General features: G+C 36.7%; 2 protein-coding genes across 4 annotated transcripts; both read right to left on the bottom strand.

The window, feature by feature from the left end:
* Window positions 1-2,632: 2,632 nt before the first annotated feature.
* polb (polymerase (DNA directed), beta) lies at window positions 2,633-11,469 on the bottom strand. The gene is made up of 14 exons (XM_033620604.2): window positions 11,263-11,469; window positions 10,881-10,938; window positions 9,433-9,499; window positions 8,325-8,399; window positions 8,156-8,214; window positions 7,895-7,944; window positions 7,663-7,714; window positions 7,081-7,135; window positions 6,165-6,237; window positions 5,998-6,068; window positions 4,504-4,590; window positions 4,296-4,369; window positions 3,963-4,102; window positions 2,633-3,826 (listed from the first exon to the last, which is right to left on the bottom strand). The coding sequence occupies exons 1-14, from the start codon at window positions 11,321-11,323 to the stop codon at window positions 3,732-3,734; spliced, it is 1,017 nt and encodes a 338-aa protein (XP_033476495.2). The 5' UTR covers window positions 11,324-11,469; the 3' UTR covers window positions 2,633-3,731.
* Window positions 11,470-12,575: 1,106 nt separating this feature from the next.
* Window positions 12,576-18,471, bottom strand: enkd1 (enkurin domain containing 1). Of its 3 annotated transcripts, XM_078170607.1 has the most exons (10): window positions 18,359-18,471; window positions 17,900-17,946; window positions 17,493-17,729; window positions 16,803-16,893; window positions 15,310-15,534; window positions 15,011-15,183; window positions 14,781-14,924; window positions 14,319-14,461; window positions 13,217-13,353; window positions 12,576-13,111 (listed from the first exon to the last, which is right to left on the bottom strand). In XM_078170607.1, exons 4-10 carry the CDS (start codon window positions 16,885-16,887, stop codon window positions 12,951-12,953), a joined length of 1,068 nt encoding a protein of 355 aa, XP_078026733.1. In that variant the 5' UTR covers window positions 16,888-16,893; window positions 17,493-17,729; window positions 17,900-17,946; window positions 18,359-18,471; the 3' UTR covers window positions 12,576-12,950. The 3 variants fall into 3 exon arrangements, with proteins under 3 accessions (XP_078026733.1, XP_033475036.2, XP_033475035.2); XM_033619145.2 differs by lacking the exon at window positions 18,359-18,471 and having other exon boundaries at window positions 17,510-18,044; XM_033619144.2 differs by lacking the exon at window positions 18,359-18,471 and having other exon boundaries at window positions 17,493-18,043.

The raw sequence follows: 18,471 nt of genomic DNA, 5'->3' as shown, positions 1-18,471 counted from the left end.
TAGTATAGTATGTCATTAAAATTCATGAAAAAACATCATAGTATACTATGTTGTCCAAAATCATGTAAAAAAGTCATAGTATAGCATGTCGTCAAAAATCATAAAAAAAACATCATAGTACAGTATGTCATCACAATTCGTGAAAAACATCATCAGTATAAAGTATGTTGACAAAAATCCATACAAAAAGTCATAGTATAGTATGTGGTCTAAAATCATGAAAAAAGTCATAGTATAGTATGTCGTCAAAAATCATAAAAAAAAAAGGTCATATTATAGTATGTCGTCCAAAATCATGAAAAAAAAGTCACAGCATAGTATGTCGTCAAAATCATGAAAAAACGTCATAGTATAGTATGTCGTCCAAATTAATGAAAAAAGAGTCTCAATATCGTATGTTGTCCAAAATAATGAAAAAACATCATAGTATAGCATGTCGTCTAAAATCATAAAAGTCAAAGTCCAGCATGTTGTCCAAAAGTATGAAAAAATGTCAGAGTATAGTATGTTGTCCAAAATCATGGAAAAATGCCATAGTATAGCATGTCGTCCAAAAGCATGAAAAAAAGTTATAGTATAGTCTATCATCCAAAATCATGAAAAAACGGCATAGTAGTATGTGTAAGAAATACAGAAAAAAAGTCATAATATAGTATGTCATCCAAAAACATGATAAAAAGTCTTAGAATAGTATGTTTTCCAGAATCATGAAAAAAAATGTCATAGTATAGCATGTCGTCCAAAATCATGTAAAAACATCATAGTATAGTATGTCAGTAAAAGTCGTGAAAAAACATCATAGTATAGTATGTCGTCAAAAATCATGAAAAAAAGTCATAGTATAGTATGTTGTCCAAAATCATGAAAAAACGTAATAGTATAGCATGTCGTCCAAAATCATGAAAAAAGTCATAGTATAGTATGTTGTCCAAAATCATGAACAAACGTAATAGTACAGCATGTTGTCCAAAATCATGTAAAAAAGTCATAGCATATTATGTTGTCCAAAATCATGAAAAAAAGTCAAAGTATAGTATGTCGTCCAAAATTATGAAAAAAGTCATAGCATAGTATGTTGTCCAAAATCATGAAAAAAGTCATAGTATAGTATGTTGTCCAAAATCATGAACAAACGTAATAGTACAGCATGTTGTCCAAAATCATGTAAAAAAGTCATAGCATATTATGTTGTCCAAAATAATGAAAAAAAAGTCATAGCATAGTATGTCGTCCAATATCATGAAAAAAAAGTCATAGCATAGTATGTTGTCCAAAATTATGAAAAAAAGTCATAGTATAGTATGTTGTCCAAAATTATGAAAAAAAAGTCATAGCATAGTATGTCGTCCAATATCATGAAAAAAAAATGTAAATTGTGATAAAAAAAAGTCATAGTATGTCAAAAAATATATTAAAAACATCACAGTATATTAAGTCATAGAAAAATGTCATAAAAACATCATAGTACAGTATGTCATAAAAGATGAAGTGATTAATGTGACAGCATAGTGTATCGTAAACAAGGTGACAAAAACGTTATGGTATAGTATGTCATGAAAATGTGAGAAAAATGTGATAGTATAGCATGTCGTAAAAAAGGTGATCAAAAAAAGTCATAGTATAGTTTGTATTTAAAATGTAAGAAAACGTTGTTGTACAGTATGATTAAAAACTTCATAGTATAGTATGTCATACAAAATGGGATAAAAAAAAGTCATATTATAGTTTGTCATCAAAAATGCGATAGAAACATCATAGTACAAGTATGTCATAAAAAATGTGTTAAAAAAGTCATCGTATAGTATGTCAGAATTGTTTATTAAAAACATCATAGTATAGTGTGTCATAAAAAACATGATAAAAAAGTCATAGTACAGTATGTCATAAAAAATTAAGAAAAAAGTCATAGTATAGTGTCATAAAATATGTGATGAAAAAGTGAGATTATAGTGATGTGATAAAAAAATTCATAGTAGTCTTTCATAAAAGATGTACTCAGTTATAGTAAAGTATGTCATATGAAACTGTGTTAATAAAGTGTCATAGTATAATATAGAATTGTATGCCATAAAATACTCAAGTCACAGCATAATATGCCATTTAAATGTTTTAAAAATGCCATCAATCATAATATAGTATGCCATATGCCATGTTGTATGTAATAAAACTTCCATTAAAATGTTTTTAAATTTCATAGTATGGTATGTCAAAAAAATGTTTAAAAATGTAAAAGTGATGCTTTGATGCTGTTGTTTTAGTGTTAGGGAAGAAAACTACCATTTTTTACAGCTTTGTTGTAGAATTAAATATACACTGATTTAATATTGACACTTATACTCTGAAATGACTTGTCCCCTTTCAAATATGCCAAGTTTTCAGGCCAAATGTGAAGCTCTAGTTTACTATAACATCCACCACTTACAACAAACAACACGATTAGTCTGTTGAAAATATGGTCCGCATCCTATTTACTTAGCATTATATATCTAATTTTTTATTACATCATTGAGGTTCTTGTGATAATAAGAAAAAACATGTTAGGAGAATTATTTTCATGCACATCCAAAATACTCTAACCCATTTTAGTGAGAAGGGACTGTCTTGCAAATACTACATAAGATTCTAAAAACAATTTTATTTTTTTATCCATTTATTTCACTCATACATAACAGTTGACCATTTACAAACCCACGTTTTTTTCTTTTAACATTTTCAGAAATGTTTTCAATCATTCACACACAAAACTGAATCAAAGTCCTGATCTTTATGTTCAAGTTTTGTGTTATAGATTAAAATCTCTATCACCAGGGTACACTGTGGCAGTATTTCAGTAACCTGGTCAACATTCATAACTTTTATCTTTAGCTTTAAAAATGCCCCCCTAAAAAACACTCAAGATGCAATAATTTCCTGACCTACTACCACACATGTAATCATTTTCACACAACCACAGTCTACCAGTGTAACAGTCATTTTCATACATCAATCGCTAAAATGAAAATGTTTATTCCCTTTGTCCCCAAAAATGTATGATCTTTTTCTCCCAAATTAGTGTCCATTACCAAAAACTAAGCCCATTACCAAAAAAATAGCCTTTGCATCATTACATTGTTTGCCCAAACCGGAAGAGAAATACCACAGATTTAAAACACACTTTTAAATGTTCAAGTTGAATGAGATCTTTTTTAAACTACTAACATAAAGTCGCATAAATACCACTCTGTTGTCTGACTGTGTGACTATACATTAAAACAGCTCAGCCAAAGTACTAAAGGGCACTCCTGTAAAGGCAAAATGTCCTGATGATAGTTTGCCTCACTGTTCATAATGGATGAACAACAGAAGCCAGTACACATTTAGATTTCTTCTGAGGTTATGGTACAATCAATTTTTGGCATATTAAAACTTAAATATACAAGTGTGGTCAAAAATAAATTACTGTTGAGAGCATGATTTTAAAAAATGGTTACAATGGAGCCCAAAGGCTGTCACATAGATACACCATGGATACTTAAACCGAGTTAAAAACCACGTAAACTTTCTTGTTTTAGATTAAAATGTTAATGGTTTCAATTTAAGATAGATATAAAAGTTCAAAACAAACAATCAAATGACTTCACAGTTGTTTTCTTTTTGATAACATAGATGAATTGTACACACGTTTGTAAACATGTTTCTGTTTTCGTTTGCAGGAGTGCTGTAACAGATGTAACTGTGAGCTGTCCTTTGCTTCACTCGCTGCGGTCCTTTGGCTCTCTGTATTTGTAGTGGATGTATTCAAAGATGTCTCTCTCACTATCCACCAACAGAGGCTCTCCTGCCACACCTACAACAGACCACACAGGAAAACAGCTGATATTAAAAGCTTAAAGCATGAATCACTGACTGACTGTTGCCAAAAGACACACTGAGGCTGGAACAGAGTTCACCGAGGTCATATGTGACATTTGAGTGAGACTCACCAGTGACTCCAAGTGGTCGTATGGTGTACTCATTAAGAGTGAAGCCCTTCTCCAGAGCGTGTGTTCTCATGTTTTTATTGAAGATATCACTTCCAGTGAAATACAGAACTCCACAGTAGTACTGGTCTTTAGGAATTAACCTTGGGTAAATAGAGAAAAGAAAGTTACGGAGCAGAAAGAGACGGCTGAGTAGAAGTATAAACAAATTCAGAAGGTTGCCTTTTACTGTGTTTGCTGCAAATTTAATTGTATATAACTGGGCCTATATTGTAGTAGGTAGAGGAAATGTCTGGATTAGAAGTTCATATATTTGCACAATATAAAGTAGGGCACCTAATATCAATACGCCTGTGAAGGTATTCTTCCTCATCTTCATCGTCATCGCTCTGCTGCAGCTGGCAGACTCCCTGGAAAACAAGATCCAGCACATCGTGACCACGGACTTCGTGGGTTGGGTATAGTAACTGTACTCACTGCGTTACTAACCACAACATCAAAACACACAGCTGAGCACATGGGTGAAAATAAGCACAGGCCTCACCATGAACTTGGTGTCTCCTTTGGACAGGGTGTCGGTCACAAACCCCATGGACTCCAAATGGTCAACGACAGCATGGAGGAGCTTGGGCTGGAAAAGAAGATAAATGGACCAATGTTAATTGTAAAAAGATAAAAAAATCAAGGTTTTCAAGGCCCTTGTGAAAACCTACAGTGGTCGGAACATGTAAGCTCTTTCAAAGCTCAAGTAGGATGCTTATTTTGGCAAAATCCCATAATAAACTTGAGCATATTGTAATTCAAGCAGACTGAGAGAACACTAGACATCTGCACCTCCTCTATGGCCAATCACAGGTCATTTCAGATTTCCTACTGACTGTACTTTTAATGCAGATGTGTGCGCACATCTCTTCCATGAAATCCTGATTCAAAGTTGCTCTTCCAGCACTGACAACAGCTGCCTACACCGCAAAGCAACCCAAAAACTAAGAGGGACTTTTCAAAAAGAAAGTCTAAAAGAGAGCCTGACAATAAACAAGACAAAACATGCCAATATCCGCAAAGCATTTCAGAGATGGAGAGAAAATGTTGCTAATAGTTTAGCCTTCTGCTACCCACAGCCAAAAGCTTACAGCTGAGGCTTCATGTTCACGTTTATGTAGGCCTAGCTAACATTAGTGTGACAGGCACTGAACTGGGAGCAATACAGAGGAGGGTAGCTAGAGCCTAATATCACAGTGCGTCATCCACTTCACTCCCTGCTACTAAAGACCACCTCGCTAGGAGGAGAGCTACAGCAGCTTTGAAGACAAACCACCTGTCAGCGGCCACAGCTACATGGATACAGCTAGAGAAAACCCCAGCTCCTGGGGACCAGACAGCCCTGACTCCCTGCCAGATCAGCAAAGGTCAGACCTGGCTACTATGACACCCAGCGCTGGCCAAATTTGAGCCACTACAGCCATCAACCAAAGGGATGGCTAATGTTAGCTTGCTAATTCTTGTCCCATTTGTGGTCTGATAAACAGAGAGAAAGGGCAGGGCAATGAGGGGCTGAGTGAAAGCACTGTGTGCAACTCTGCAATGAAATAAGATTTAAAAAATCAGTGCATGGGAAACACTGGGTCTGAATGAAGCATGTGCATATGCCTGTGGTCATCTGGTGGGAGGGACTTGGGATGGAGAGGAGGGGGAAAGGCAAACTGCAGGAGGAGGGTATACTTTCAAATTTGTTTTTTTTGTTTCTTTTGCCTTTTCTAGATATCTGCCTACCCCAGCTTTAATTATGTAGTCACTAGAATAAAGCTTTTTTTAATATTTCCTTCCTCATTGATGTTTTTGAAGTGTCTGCCTTCCTGTATATCCTGTTGTTTCCTGTCTTCCCATGAACATCTGCCATAAAGTTTTGATCTATGTTTGATTATACAGAGCAACCATCTAGTTTTCCCAGATTAAAAAGCAAACTGAAACCAACAGCAACATTATGGTTTATCTATTTACAACAGCAGAAATGAGCAACAGTAGAGAAGAGTCTCACCTGCTTCGGAGTCAGAGAGGTATAGTCTGGGTGGGTTAGCAAAATATCAATATCACCACTCGATGCTGCACCTGGAAATTATGAACATGTATCATCATCAGTATCATGATAACCAGAGTTTGAACTCCGATCATTAACTGCACATCAGCTTGTAGAGAAAGTTTTACCTCTCCTGTAGCTGCCACAGATTGTTCCGATGTATTCTGGGTCGATCTGCTCTAACTCTCCCAGAATAAGAGTCTAAACAAAACACACACATACAGTGTAAGACAACTCTCAATGAAACTAATTTGAGGATAACACAAAACCTTAAATACTTCATCAGCTGGATAAACATTTGTAAAACACTACATTGCTCATTTACATTTAAAAATGTCAAGTTCATCTATAATTTGATCTTAGTCCTACAAAGAAGCATAAAATTTCCAAAAATAACTCAGATAACTGTTCTACATGCAGAACTTAAGTTGAACATTTATGCGTCTGTTTTGGCAATTCAAACTGCTGAGAAGTGTCTGGAATTCGATCTATTCCTTCACCAAATCAGTTTTAGAAATACATTCTTATTTACATCCCTGTTTCTAGTTATTAAATCATATGCCTGATGTTCAATTTGATTTTTTTAAAAAAAAAGCAGAGTGTTTATTACTTCAACAAATTTTGCTAAGACGTGTACTTTTCCTTTGAAAAAATTAATCTCGTCCTACTTTTAAGCTATTACTGGATCAAATAATCACATTTTTACGGGACTGACTCAAGAAAAACATTACGGTGGTTATATTTTTCAAGACCTTTGGTTTGCATTTTTTTCTTGTTTGGAAGACTTACAGAGGTGATCAATAACGGATTTGGACAATTTCTGGCTGTGAGCCTTTATGGATATTTATGCACCATGAATTAAGGAAATATAATGATATTATTACTTACAACATGGTCACTGCTTTTGTATATGTTTTATATGGTGTAAGGAAGGGATGGGGGACATGACAATGTTCAGTGTGTTGTTTGTATGTTCATCCATTGGTGATTGCTGGTGATTGTACTCTCTTCTGAAATAAAAAAATGAGGGAGAAAAAAAATCACCTCCATCTTTTCCATTTCAGCACGTGGAATCCTTTTCTCGAATTCCTCAAAATACCTGAAGGGAACAAAGTAATCTATTGAACACAGCTCATGTATCAGCAGAGCGATTTTAAAGGTCCAGTGTGTAGGATTTAGGGGGATGTACATTCATCATTTACATCAACATAAGGTCGTCATCTATGGAGATTTCCACGTTGCACAGCAATGCTTCTACAGTAGCCCAGAACAAACAAACCAAACACTGGCTCTAGATAGGGCCATTTGTGTTTTTGCCTTTTTGTGTCTATCACTGTAGTTAGCAGCCCCTCAGCAGCGCCAGAATAACTGCTTTACTCAGTGTCTTTACCAGTTTAAATCACTGGGTCTGTTTTGTTTTAAAGAGGGATGGACCTCCATGGATAATTCTGCTTCCAATAAACCTCTCCTGGACAATGAATACTGAAGGAATTCTAACCTGCCACCCTTTAGTGGCATCTGCAATCCTCGATGCTAGATGCCACAAAACCTTCTAAATCTTAAAGAGTGGAGCTTTAAGAGTTAGGTTATTTTGGTTTTAGTAAAAAAACATTCAGCTATACTTACTTGAGTCCAATCTGTTGATGATGATTTAGCTTGTGTTCAATCTTTTTCAAATCTAAAAATAAGCAAATAACATTGCTCATTTACAATCACACTGAAGCTAAATCTATACTGTGCAAAACATTTATTAAACATGCAATAGAGTGCATGTCAAAAAAGTAAGAAGTTATAAAGACCAATAATAAGATTAAACAAGTTTTGAACAAATGTAGTATTAATCAACTGCTGGACAAACCTTCTAATGTCTTCACCCCTTCATCAAAAAACTTCCTGGCCGCAGCAGGGCTGAAGTCAACATATAAGACATGAAGTTGGTCACATGAAGCACATACAATAAAACTACATGAACAGACAAATCTCTGTTGTGTCACTCTGGAGTGGCCACTAAACTGGTCACCCAGTGCATTTTAATTAGTCATGGTGCATGTCACTGTGCATGTCTATATAAAACATTTAATAGGACTTTAATTTAGACTGATGACTCTTAACGACATACCCAATCCCAGTAACTCTGGTGAGGAAATTGATTGAAGAGCTGGTGTCATCATTACGGATCTAGAGGAAAAAATAAAAGTAGCACATCGGTCTGTCTAATGATTGCGCTATAATTATACACATTTATACAGTGTGCCATGGATCATGCATTACCACGCCCTCAGTCTCACCTTTTCCAGTTTCCGCAGTTTGCCTGTCTGTAGGAACTCATCAATCTTTTCTGCTATTTTAGCTCCGACACCATCCTGTTGAGATGTGACAACAACATGAGGGTGCTGAATAGTGCGATCTGAGGCAGTTATGTAAGATGTGCAGAGAAGTGCTGTTGACAAACAAAGGCTACAGCAGAGGGCATCACATAGCACACAACCACAACAACATGAGCACATTAATGGTAGGGAAGACAAATAATGATGTTGTCATTTCCAGTTTCCAGGTACCATAACACTGAGATAAACAGTCACAGCAGTTAAGGTCAAGTCAGCTGTTTTAGTCAAGTTCAATACAGACAGAGGTTAAAATATAACTCCAAGATGTCGGGATCTAATAAATTCACCATGAGAAATATCTAAAAAATAGTTGAACAATGAAATATGAATTATTCCTGTTATGTTGGGAAATCAAACAATTCTTTTATCTATGATGAAAGTCATGATCAGTTACACCAATCTTCTTTTGGACATGTATAAAAACGCAAAAGAGAATTTCTTCATAAAGCATGTTTGATGTGCAGCATAAGCACAAAAGAAACGTGATACACATACAATATCAAACCTTTAAATACTGTAAAACATACTGAACAATACTGAGTAGATTATCAGCACCATCTTTTTTTCTCTTTAAAAAGTTAGGGCTGGGTGATATGGAGAAAATCAAATATCACAATATTTTTTACCAAATACCTTGACATCGATATTATGATGATATTGTAGCAGTGACCATTGGTGCTTTCTCAAAATATTTACACAATGGGCTGCTTTTCTTCACTCACCAGCCAAAAAAACAACAGTGGTAATCTATTGAGTGGCTGGTAGATTTCAAATCCCAAAATCTAGATCTCAAAATCTGGACAAGAAAAGATAATTTTGAACCCTTGAAAAAGGTACATTTATTGGAGGGCTGAAGACTGCATTGGCGTATCTCAGTTTGTAGTTGCTACACAAAATTCCAATATGCGTCTGGATCATTGTCACCAGGTCAAACTATCACATTAATGCGTGTCAAAAACTGACCAGTGTGTGTGTGATTTTCAAGAAAGACACCACTGAGCACACATACCAGTTTCTTGGCCTCTTCGCCACTTTTGATTTTGTTAGGGTACTTGGCAATGGTAGATGCTGCTTTCCTAGATGGGGAATAAGAAAAAAAATTTGTAAAAGATATATTATGTGTAAATGTGATGTAAAAGACATAAAAGTCGAAAAATAATGCAGTGTTCAAAAGCTTCTTATGGATGCCTCAACAAATCCTTTACTGTTAAAATTATATAAACAGATTTTTATCACATTACTAATAAACCCTCCCCACCTCTCCATATGATTCATTATTCATATATTGTGTCTGAATTTGGTACTTTATATTTTATATTTTTGTAATCACAATACACACACATATATACATATACATACATACATATATATATACAGTACAGGCCAAAAGTTTGGACACAATTTTAACAGTTGTCCAATAGGGCTGTCGGCTGTGTATTAACCTGACTTCTGCACAACACAACTGATGGTCCCAACCCCATTGATAAAGCAAGAAATTCCACTAATTAACCCTGATAAGGCACACCTGTGAAGTGGAAACCATTTCAGGTGACTACCTCTTGAAGCTCATGGAGAGAATGCCAAGAGTGTGCAAAGCAGTAATCAGAGCAAAGGGTGGCTATTTTGAAGAAACTAGAATATAAAACATGTTTTCAGTTATTTCACCTTTTTTTGTTAAGTACATAACTCCACATGTGTTCATTCATAGTTTTGATGCCTTCAGTGAGAATCTACAATGTAAATAGTCATGAAAATAAAGAAAACGCATTGAATGAGAAGGTGTGTCCAAACTTTTGGCCTGTACTGTATATATATATATATATATATAGATATAGATATAGATATATATAGATATACACACATATATGTATATATAACTTTACTTTTAAGTATTCTTTTGCTATTCAGCTTGCTTTTCTATCCGTGCTACTTGAGCTACTGTAACGTGAATTTCCCTGGTGTGGGATCAATAAAGTTTTATCTTATCTTGTCTTGTCTTCTCTTACATGTATTATAATGTTTTATTCACTCAGTTGCCAATTTATTTGGCACCCCTAACTGAAAGGGATGCAGTCTTAAACATTGCGATTAACCCTACCTCTATTAAGGTTTTGTCAGTTTTTGTTTAGACTATTTTACAGAGATGTTATTGTTCAGATTTATGGTCATTATGAAGGCTGTAATTTGTTTTGCTCTTGAACTGTGTTCCATTATACAGAGAAGAGCTTTGTCCACCCCAATTTATATCAGTAAGAGTAGACTAAATGTTTAAAAAAGCCTAAATAATCATCAATAAATTGTAATTCGATCGTTGGACTTCATGGCTTCATAGCTTTAAAACTGGTCATTGAGATTATGCTATTTGTAACAGAGATTGATGTGTATACCTCATTTGTTATCATACATCTTAGCATGGACAATAGTGAAACCCTCATCCTTACACAAAGCTCAGCTTACCTGTAGGCATTGTACTTGTGTATTGCCCTGTTGACGTTTTTCTCGTAATTGGCCAACTCTGGAAACAAAAGTAAGGCATCAATGTCTTAACATTTCCCTTTCACCTCTGCAGTCTATGACTATATTAGGAGCTGCCGACTCAGCTGAAGGCAGGAGGCATTTAAATGACAACACTGTCTGTCAGCGTCAAAGCAGAGAAACTCTGATTTAATTTCCCAGCATACCAAGTGTCAAATTGAGAAACAAACAGCACCATTTAGCATATTTTGTTTAGAAATACATAACTACTTATACAGTTATTTTATACTAGTAAGAGAAACCCGGTCTCACGCTAGCTAACGTTACTGCTAGCTAGACACAACCGTCTGTCCTCTCCACGTACCGACAAGAAAGTCTGTTATTCCCTCATTTAGGGATTCCTGCGGCGCTTTCCTCTTGCTCATGGTTGCTTTGACGAGCTCTCAAATATTTGTTTTAAACTCAAACTGTCTTTAATGCATGCCTGAAAAGTTTAAACCTCTTCGTAATATTGGCTATCCTCTGACTAGCACATTAGCTAGCACAAGCTGAACAATGAGCGAAGGACGCAGAGGGGGTTGGGCGTGCGTCATACGTCATACATACGTAGGGTTATGACGTAGCTTTTGTCGATTTAAAAAAACTTGCCTGTACTATTTCAAGTTGTTTATTTTAGTATAATAATAATAATAATAATAATAATAATAATATATTTATTTGATTCATTTATTTCTATTTCTTTAATTTCTATGTCGAATATTTGTTTGTCTCTCATTGCATTATTTTTTTGTTTTCATCCCTTATTTTTCTCTTAATATACTTTTTATGTACTTTATTTTACTGACTTTTTACTAGCGCTCCTCTACTGTGTTGTGTACTTGTTTGTGTCTTAACTTTTTTTGGGGGGTCAAATAGAGTTTTATGGTAATAAAGAATATTTAGAAATAGTTTTACACCTTTTTGGGCATTGTTCACACCAAACAATTCTAGTAAGACCTTTGCAGATTTTTTCTATTATTATAATTCTTACATTTTAAGTATACATTTTTAACATATTTATTTGTCTCTAATTGCATTGTTTTTATCATCCCTTTTAAAAAATGTTTTAGATACTTTTTGTCTACTTTATTTTACTGACTTTTTACTAGCGCTCCTGTAATGTGTTGTTTGCTTGTTTGTACCTTACCTGATTTTTTTTTTTAATTTTTTTTGTCAAATAAAGTTTTGTGTGAATAAAAAATAAACAGGATCTGCTCAAAAATAAAAAGAAACAGTTTCACACCTTTTTTGGCATTGTTCTCACACCAAGCAATTCTAGCAAGACCTTTGTCATTGATCATCTATTTTCTATATATTATTATGGTAAAATGTGGTGTTTGTTTTCTTAAAAAAAAAACCAAGAAAGTATATTAAAAAAAATACATATAAGAAACTTGATAAGTATGTTGGCAAAAAAAATCATAAATGAAAATTTACCAACAAAAAAAAAGTTTTCTTGAAGGATGGTGAGCAATATGTGAAACTACTCTCTGATTCAACTAACAATAGGCTGAGACACTAGTCTCTAGTTATTGTTCTATCTGCATACTTTCCCCTGTATATTGATACTGTCTATATACACACAAATGCATTGTATGTTTTAATACCCAAGCATCTGAAAATATACATACACAATCACTTGACAAAAATATTTATTTTTACAAATCACCAGCCACTTTCACACAAAAACAAAACACATCTCAACATTTATGGAGCTAACAGTTTTTACTGTTCGGTTTACAGTGCATCTGCTTATTTTTTTCTTCCAAAAGGAAACTGCATATCATTCTTTAGCATGTATTTCGTAATTCATTGACCTTATGTAATATTCACTCAGTTCATGATATAGAATCTTTAATTTACAAAAGAAAGCACTTTACTAACATTAAAATGATCATGTATTTTACAGGGTTGTTACATAATGCAACTACAAAATGAAAATGAATCTCAATGAAGCAGTGGATTTACAGGACCATCTTCCTTCTCTCTCCTCCTCTTCGTCCTCCTCATGTGTTAGGAATCTATTTTTACATAAACTTTGTCCCTGGAGAATATTTTAATGGCCTCCTCAATTTCAGAAAGCTTACAATCAAGATGGGCCTGGCGTGAACGAACACCCAGATTGTCAGCTTTTAGAGGAAGTGACAGGAGCTCACTCACCAAGGAGCGATGGGCTGAGGAGACAAAATTAGCACAATTAGAGAAGCAAATAACCACTGTTCATGTTGTATCTTGAGGTAATGTTGTCATCATTTATATAAGGAGCAGCAGAGACATACTTTCTTTGAGGGACTTCAGCGTCTCCTGTCTCTCACTCTCAGGCATCAAGGTGTGACCAGCTGGGGCTGTAGGATCAGGTGCGTTTCTCCTTCTCTCCTCTTCCTCTCTCTGCCACTGCTCCTTCCTTTCCTCAAGACTAGGTGCAGCAAGAGGGTGACAAAAAAGTCAAAAACCATCTGTTGTTGAGGGCCATGTGTTTTTACCAAATATTTATACAAAATACAAGAAGCATTTAAATCCAATATGAAGAGGTGAGTGTCCTGTGTTGTATAATATCTGGTATTGAGTTTGAGACACTGGCTCACATTACATGGAAGCTACTGGGGGGAGAAATGTAATCCAGAAATATCTATATAAAATGGACCCTGTGGCTAGACCAGTTGGGAACCACTGAACTAAAGGACTCAACATGGCATACTTTGAGACACAGACCAAGGTTAATTACTGTTATGACACTGAGAATTTTAATCATGAGAAGTAGCCGGTTTTTAAGAAAACCACAGACAATAATTAAACACAGAGAGAGGCTTGAACACTTTAAAACTGTGCTGTGTAACAGTGATGGCAGAAAGTATTAAACAAACTTCCTTTTATATATATATATCAATATAAATTCAAACACTTTAATGACTCATGTTTATTTCTGTCTGTTTAGTTTCCACTTATCCTTTTTTTTGTTTTTTGTTTTTTTTTGTCCACAGAGATACGGTACATTCTTACACAGAAACAGATCCCATTTTGTCCATCATAACATTTCCAATTTTTTTTTGTTCAGCCACACTTGCTGTATTTCCTCTTTAGAGTCCTCAATCAATGAAAATTCAACTAAAACTCCAGTGGCATGTATGACGTAAAGGTAAAAACTGGTTAGGTCTGAGTTCCCAAACAACCCACTAAACCACTTTGAATTACAATGCATTTATAATGCTCTATGACTACACTCATAAACACACATGATGCTTATTCACGCACTATATTGATGGTATAAAGAGGAATGTCCAGTGTGTCCAGTGTAGTAAAAATAACTGTTATTGAGGCATTGATTTCATATGAAAATTTGACAGTGAGGTAAGGATATAAGATAAGAATAAGAATACTCACTACTGAGGCACCTGTCCAATGACTGCACTGGGGATGGGCTTCTCTCTAAGGTTTGTCAGTGACTGGGACCGACGTAGCACAGTTTTTCCTGCAGATCGGGCATTGTGTTTTATGAAGTCTATTGTCTGGCCTTGCACCTGTAACTATATCCACATACAACAATGTATGGAGTTAAAACAAAAAGGAAATATTGCAGACACACATCAAAGTGAGCCTAAGTGATATTCATGTCATTTGTTTGATACTAATCTCTCAAGACAGATGTGCCTCCAGAGGTAAAGGAATAAAAAAAAAAAGTTTTATTTTTTATTTTATTTTTTTTTTTACCAATGGATTTCCAGATTGGTTTGATACACACTTTTGGAGCAAAATAATTGTCTCTTGTCCAGATCAATATTCTCTTCCTGTTGTCAGATCATGTAAATGTGTGTAAATAAGTAAACACTTATTGCTAATTCTCACTTGCAGGTGTTGGTCCTGTATGGAGCTGCAGGAGGCCGGGCGATGCAAAGCTACAGGAGAGGTTTTGGAGCGTGATCTTGGTGGGGTAGTAGAGTGGGCCTTCAGAAAGTTTTGACACTGTGGTTTAGGAGTTGGAGTAGAAACCTGCATGAAAGAGACTGGATTAAAAGTTATCCAGAAGAAGTTTTCATAACTCAAGAACTTCAAATTTTCACAGACATGCTCCTTACCTGTAGCTGGATCATCACCTTGGATGGGACGTTCTGGTATTTGGAGGAGGTCCAAAGAGCTTTGACTGGAACCTGACGAGACTGCGCTCTTTCTGCCTCCTGTTCTTTACAGCGTTTCTGGATTTCCCTGAGTCGACGCACATTTTCCTTACCAAAATCATGTACCCGCTGTTCTGAGGGTCAAGAATTGCAGAAGTTCTCATTTACTTTTTATATGGGGTTGGTGTGCTCGTAATGATACATAATATTTTTTTTGCATTTCAAAAAATGTGCAGACCTTAAAAATCAACTGCACTTACTCTGTTTGGGAACAGGAGTGATAGAGACACTGTCTGTTTTGAGTAGTTCCCCTACTAGCCCTCTCTGTCCTCGTTCCAGAATATGTGCGGCATTAGGGCTGATGCGTGGAGGACGTGCTGGGGTACGAGCACTGTAGCAGCCAGGGTACAACACAGGATCTGGAGCAAGAGGCCCTGAGAGCAGGGCCAGCGTTCCATCATGGTTTCCCTCTAAACGACCACGTGCTGGAGAGAGAAAGAAAAACTAAGCAAGCTCTCTTAAGGCTTATGTTTTGCTAATTTCAAACACATGAATAGAAAATGTTGAAAACAACAGTCTCATACATGTGATGGATCTGTGGCCTCCTTTATTAAAAGCACTCACTAATGTCAAAAGACTCCAAAAAAAATCACAATGGTTTCAATGAAGCAATTCATGTTTTTTTTATATGAAACAATAAGACATCTGTGTTATTATTGTTTATATCCATCCATTTTGAACCGCTTATCCAAAGCCAGGTCACAGGGGCAGCAGGCCGAGCAAAGCATTCCGGACGTCCTTCCCCCCAGCAACACTTTCCAGCTCCTCCTGGTGGATCCCAAGGCATTCCCAGGCCAGATGAGATATGTAATCCCTCCAGCGTGTTCTGGGTCTACCCTGGGGCCTCCTACTAGTTGGACGTTCCCGAAACACCTCTAACAGGAGGCGCCTAGGAGGCATCCTGATCAGATGCCTGAACCACCTCAACTGACCCCTTTCGACGCAAAGGAGTAGCAGCTCTACTCCAAGCTCCCTCCGGATGTCCGAGCTCCTCACCCAATTTCTAAGGCTGAGCCCAGCCACCCTTCTGAGGGAACTTATTTCGGCCACTTGTATCCACAACCTCATTCTTTCAGTCATTGCCCAAAGCTCATGACCATAGGTGAGGGTTGGGACGTTGATGGACCAGTAAATCGAAAGCTTTGCCTTCTGGCTCAGCTCTCTCTTCACCACAACGGTCTGGCACAGTGCCTGCACCACTGCAGATGCTGCAGCTGATCCATCTCACGCTCCATTCTACCCTCACTCCTGAACAAAACCCTGAGATACTTCAACTCCCATGCTTGGGGCAGTAACTCTCCCCCAACCAATTATGCTTATTTATATTTACCACCGTGGTTAGCACTGTTGCCTCACAGCAAGAGGGTTGCTGGTTGCTGGGAGCCCTTCTGTGTGGAGTTTGCATGTTCTCTCTGTGTCAGCGTGGGTTTTCTCCAGGTACTCCGGCTTCCTCCCACAGTCCAAAGACATGCAGGTTAATTGGTGACTCTAAATTGTGTGTGAATGTGAGTGTGAATGGTTGTCTGTCTCTGTGTGTCAGTCCTGCGATAGTCTGGCGACCTATCCAGGGTATACCCCGCCTCTCGCCCAATGTCAGCTGGGATAGGCTCCAGCCCCCCCGCGACCCTCAAGAGGACAAGCGGTTAGAAAATGGATGGATGCGTGGATAGTATAGTCTGTGGCCACATTTAACCTGAAGCAGGTCGTCTGTAGTACTGAGGAAACAGAGAAGGATCTGGGGGGATTGGGCCAGATATTGATGAAGGTCCCTCACACATCTGAAGCTGTAAATTGCACAAAAAATGAGAGGAAAACAGTAAAAAGTTACAATATCAGCAGAGAAATACAATCCAGGTCAAATAAAAACATACATTTTTTTCACAAGGACTTAAAGAAAGGCAGTCAATGACCAGTGCTTTACTTTGGCCTGCAGGTGGTGTAATAACTGCACCTTTGGAACAAACATCCTTGAGGGTTATGAATCAAATCACACAGACTAAATGAATAACACTATGCAGGAGTGTAGTTTATGTTTCGACCTGCTATGTAGTCAGTGTGTGGTGGCTGCAGTGTTGCTGTAACACTTGGATAGAATGAATGAATGAATAAATCAATCAGTTGTTATCGAGATCATATCTGTGAAAATCCACGTTCATCCAGCGTTATATTGCCTGCTAACGTTACCTAACGCTCCCTAACAATATCTATTGTTAACTTAATTAGCCAGCTCGTTCTAAATGTAGCTCATCAACACAGGCTCCTCCGGCGTGATTGATTCCTCCGCAAAAACAAAACATGCATTTATCGAAAATATTCACAATTTGCACGTCGAACAAACAACTGCAACCGACTACGATGCATGAAGTAGTAATTTACCATTTACCTTGTAAATGTGTTTACCTTTAGCACCGTCTTGTTTATCAGTTGAGGATTTCGTTTACGCAGACTGATGACGCCGGGGTATCGACACTTGTTTCAGCATTCGTCACCATGGCAACGGGGCAGCCGCACATAGAACTAGAGCTGACAGAAGAGAGACGTGTGCCCCCCAAAGAGAGTCTCTCCTGTCAAAATGTCTCCACATATATCCAAATAACGTAACTGACAAGCATCTGGGGGTCTGTCAGAAATAAGACACGCACAAAACCGTCTTCAAATAGAGTGTAAGGGACTGTTTGTTACTTATGAGGGGGAAGGGGTGGTGCAAAAAAAGGGGAGTGACTTATGTTTTTTTTATTTTGGCTTAGAAGAGGGGCATACAAATTCAAATGCATTTTGTGTTTGACTTACCGCACATTTTTAAAGAAAACATTTTCAAACTTGCAGGTTCGGAAGGCCTGAAAAATGCCAAATGACACAGTTTATCATGGCCAGAAACTGCAAAAACAAAATATATTGTTAGATTTTCAAATTTCCCATGATTCTTGGACACATCATGTATGAGGAATGTTTTTGTCAGAAAAAAAAACACAACCTGTCTGATCTTAAAATGGTAATATTTAACCAAAAATACTATATTATTCATCTCATTTAAAATTCAGACAAAACCATTTGCACTTACTGACCAGCATGCACAACAAGGGTGAAAAAACCATGACTTTATTCAGCTACAGGATTTCGTCTTCATATTTCATATTTTACCTTTTAGTAACAGGTTGTTACATTGAGCGATAGGCCTACACTAGAAGGATGCAGTCGTAAACATAGCTAGATTATCATACCCTGTGTGTAACTAATTACGTGCCTTACCCTTATTGATCCTGTAGTTGAAATTGTCTAGGAGCAGAAGCACGGATGCAAAATACATCCATGAGCAGGAGTCACCATGGATGCAGGGGTCACTTGCAGGTCCAGGTGGGAGC

This window comes from Epinephelus lanceolatus, chromosome 9, assembly GCF_041903045.1.
Source record: "Epinephelus lanceolatus isolate andai-2023 chromosome 9, ASM4190304v1, whole genome shotgun sequence".
Classification (NCBI taxonomy): Eukaryota; Metazoa; Chordata; class Actinopteri; order Perciformes; family Serranidae; genus Epinephelus; species Epinephelus lanceolatus.
This window is presented reverse-complemented; position numbering and strand designations above follow the sequence as displayed.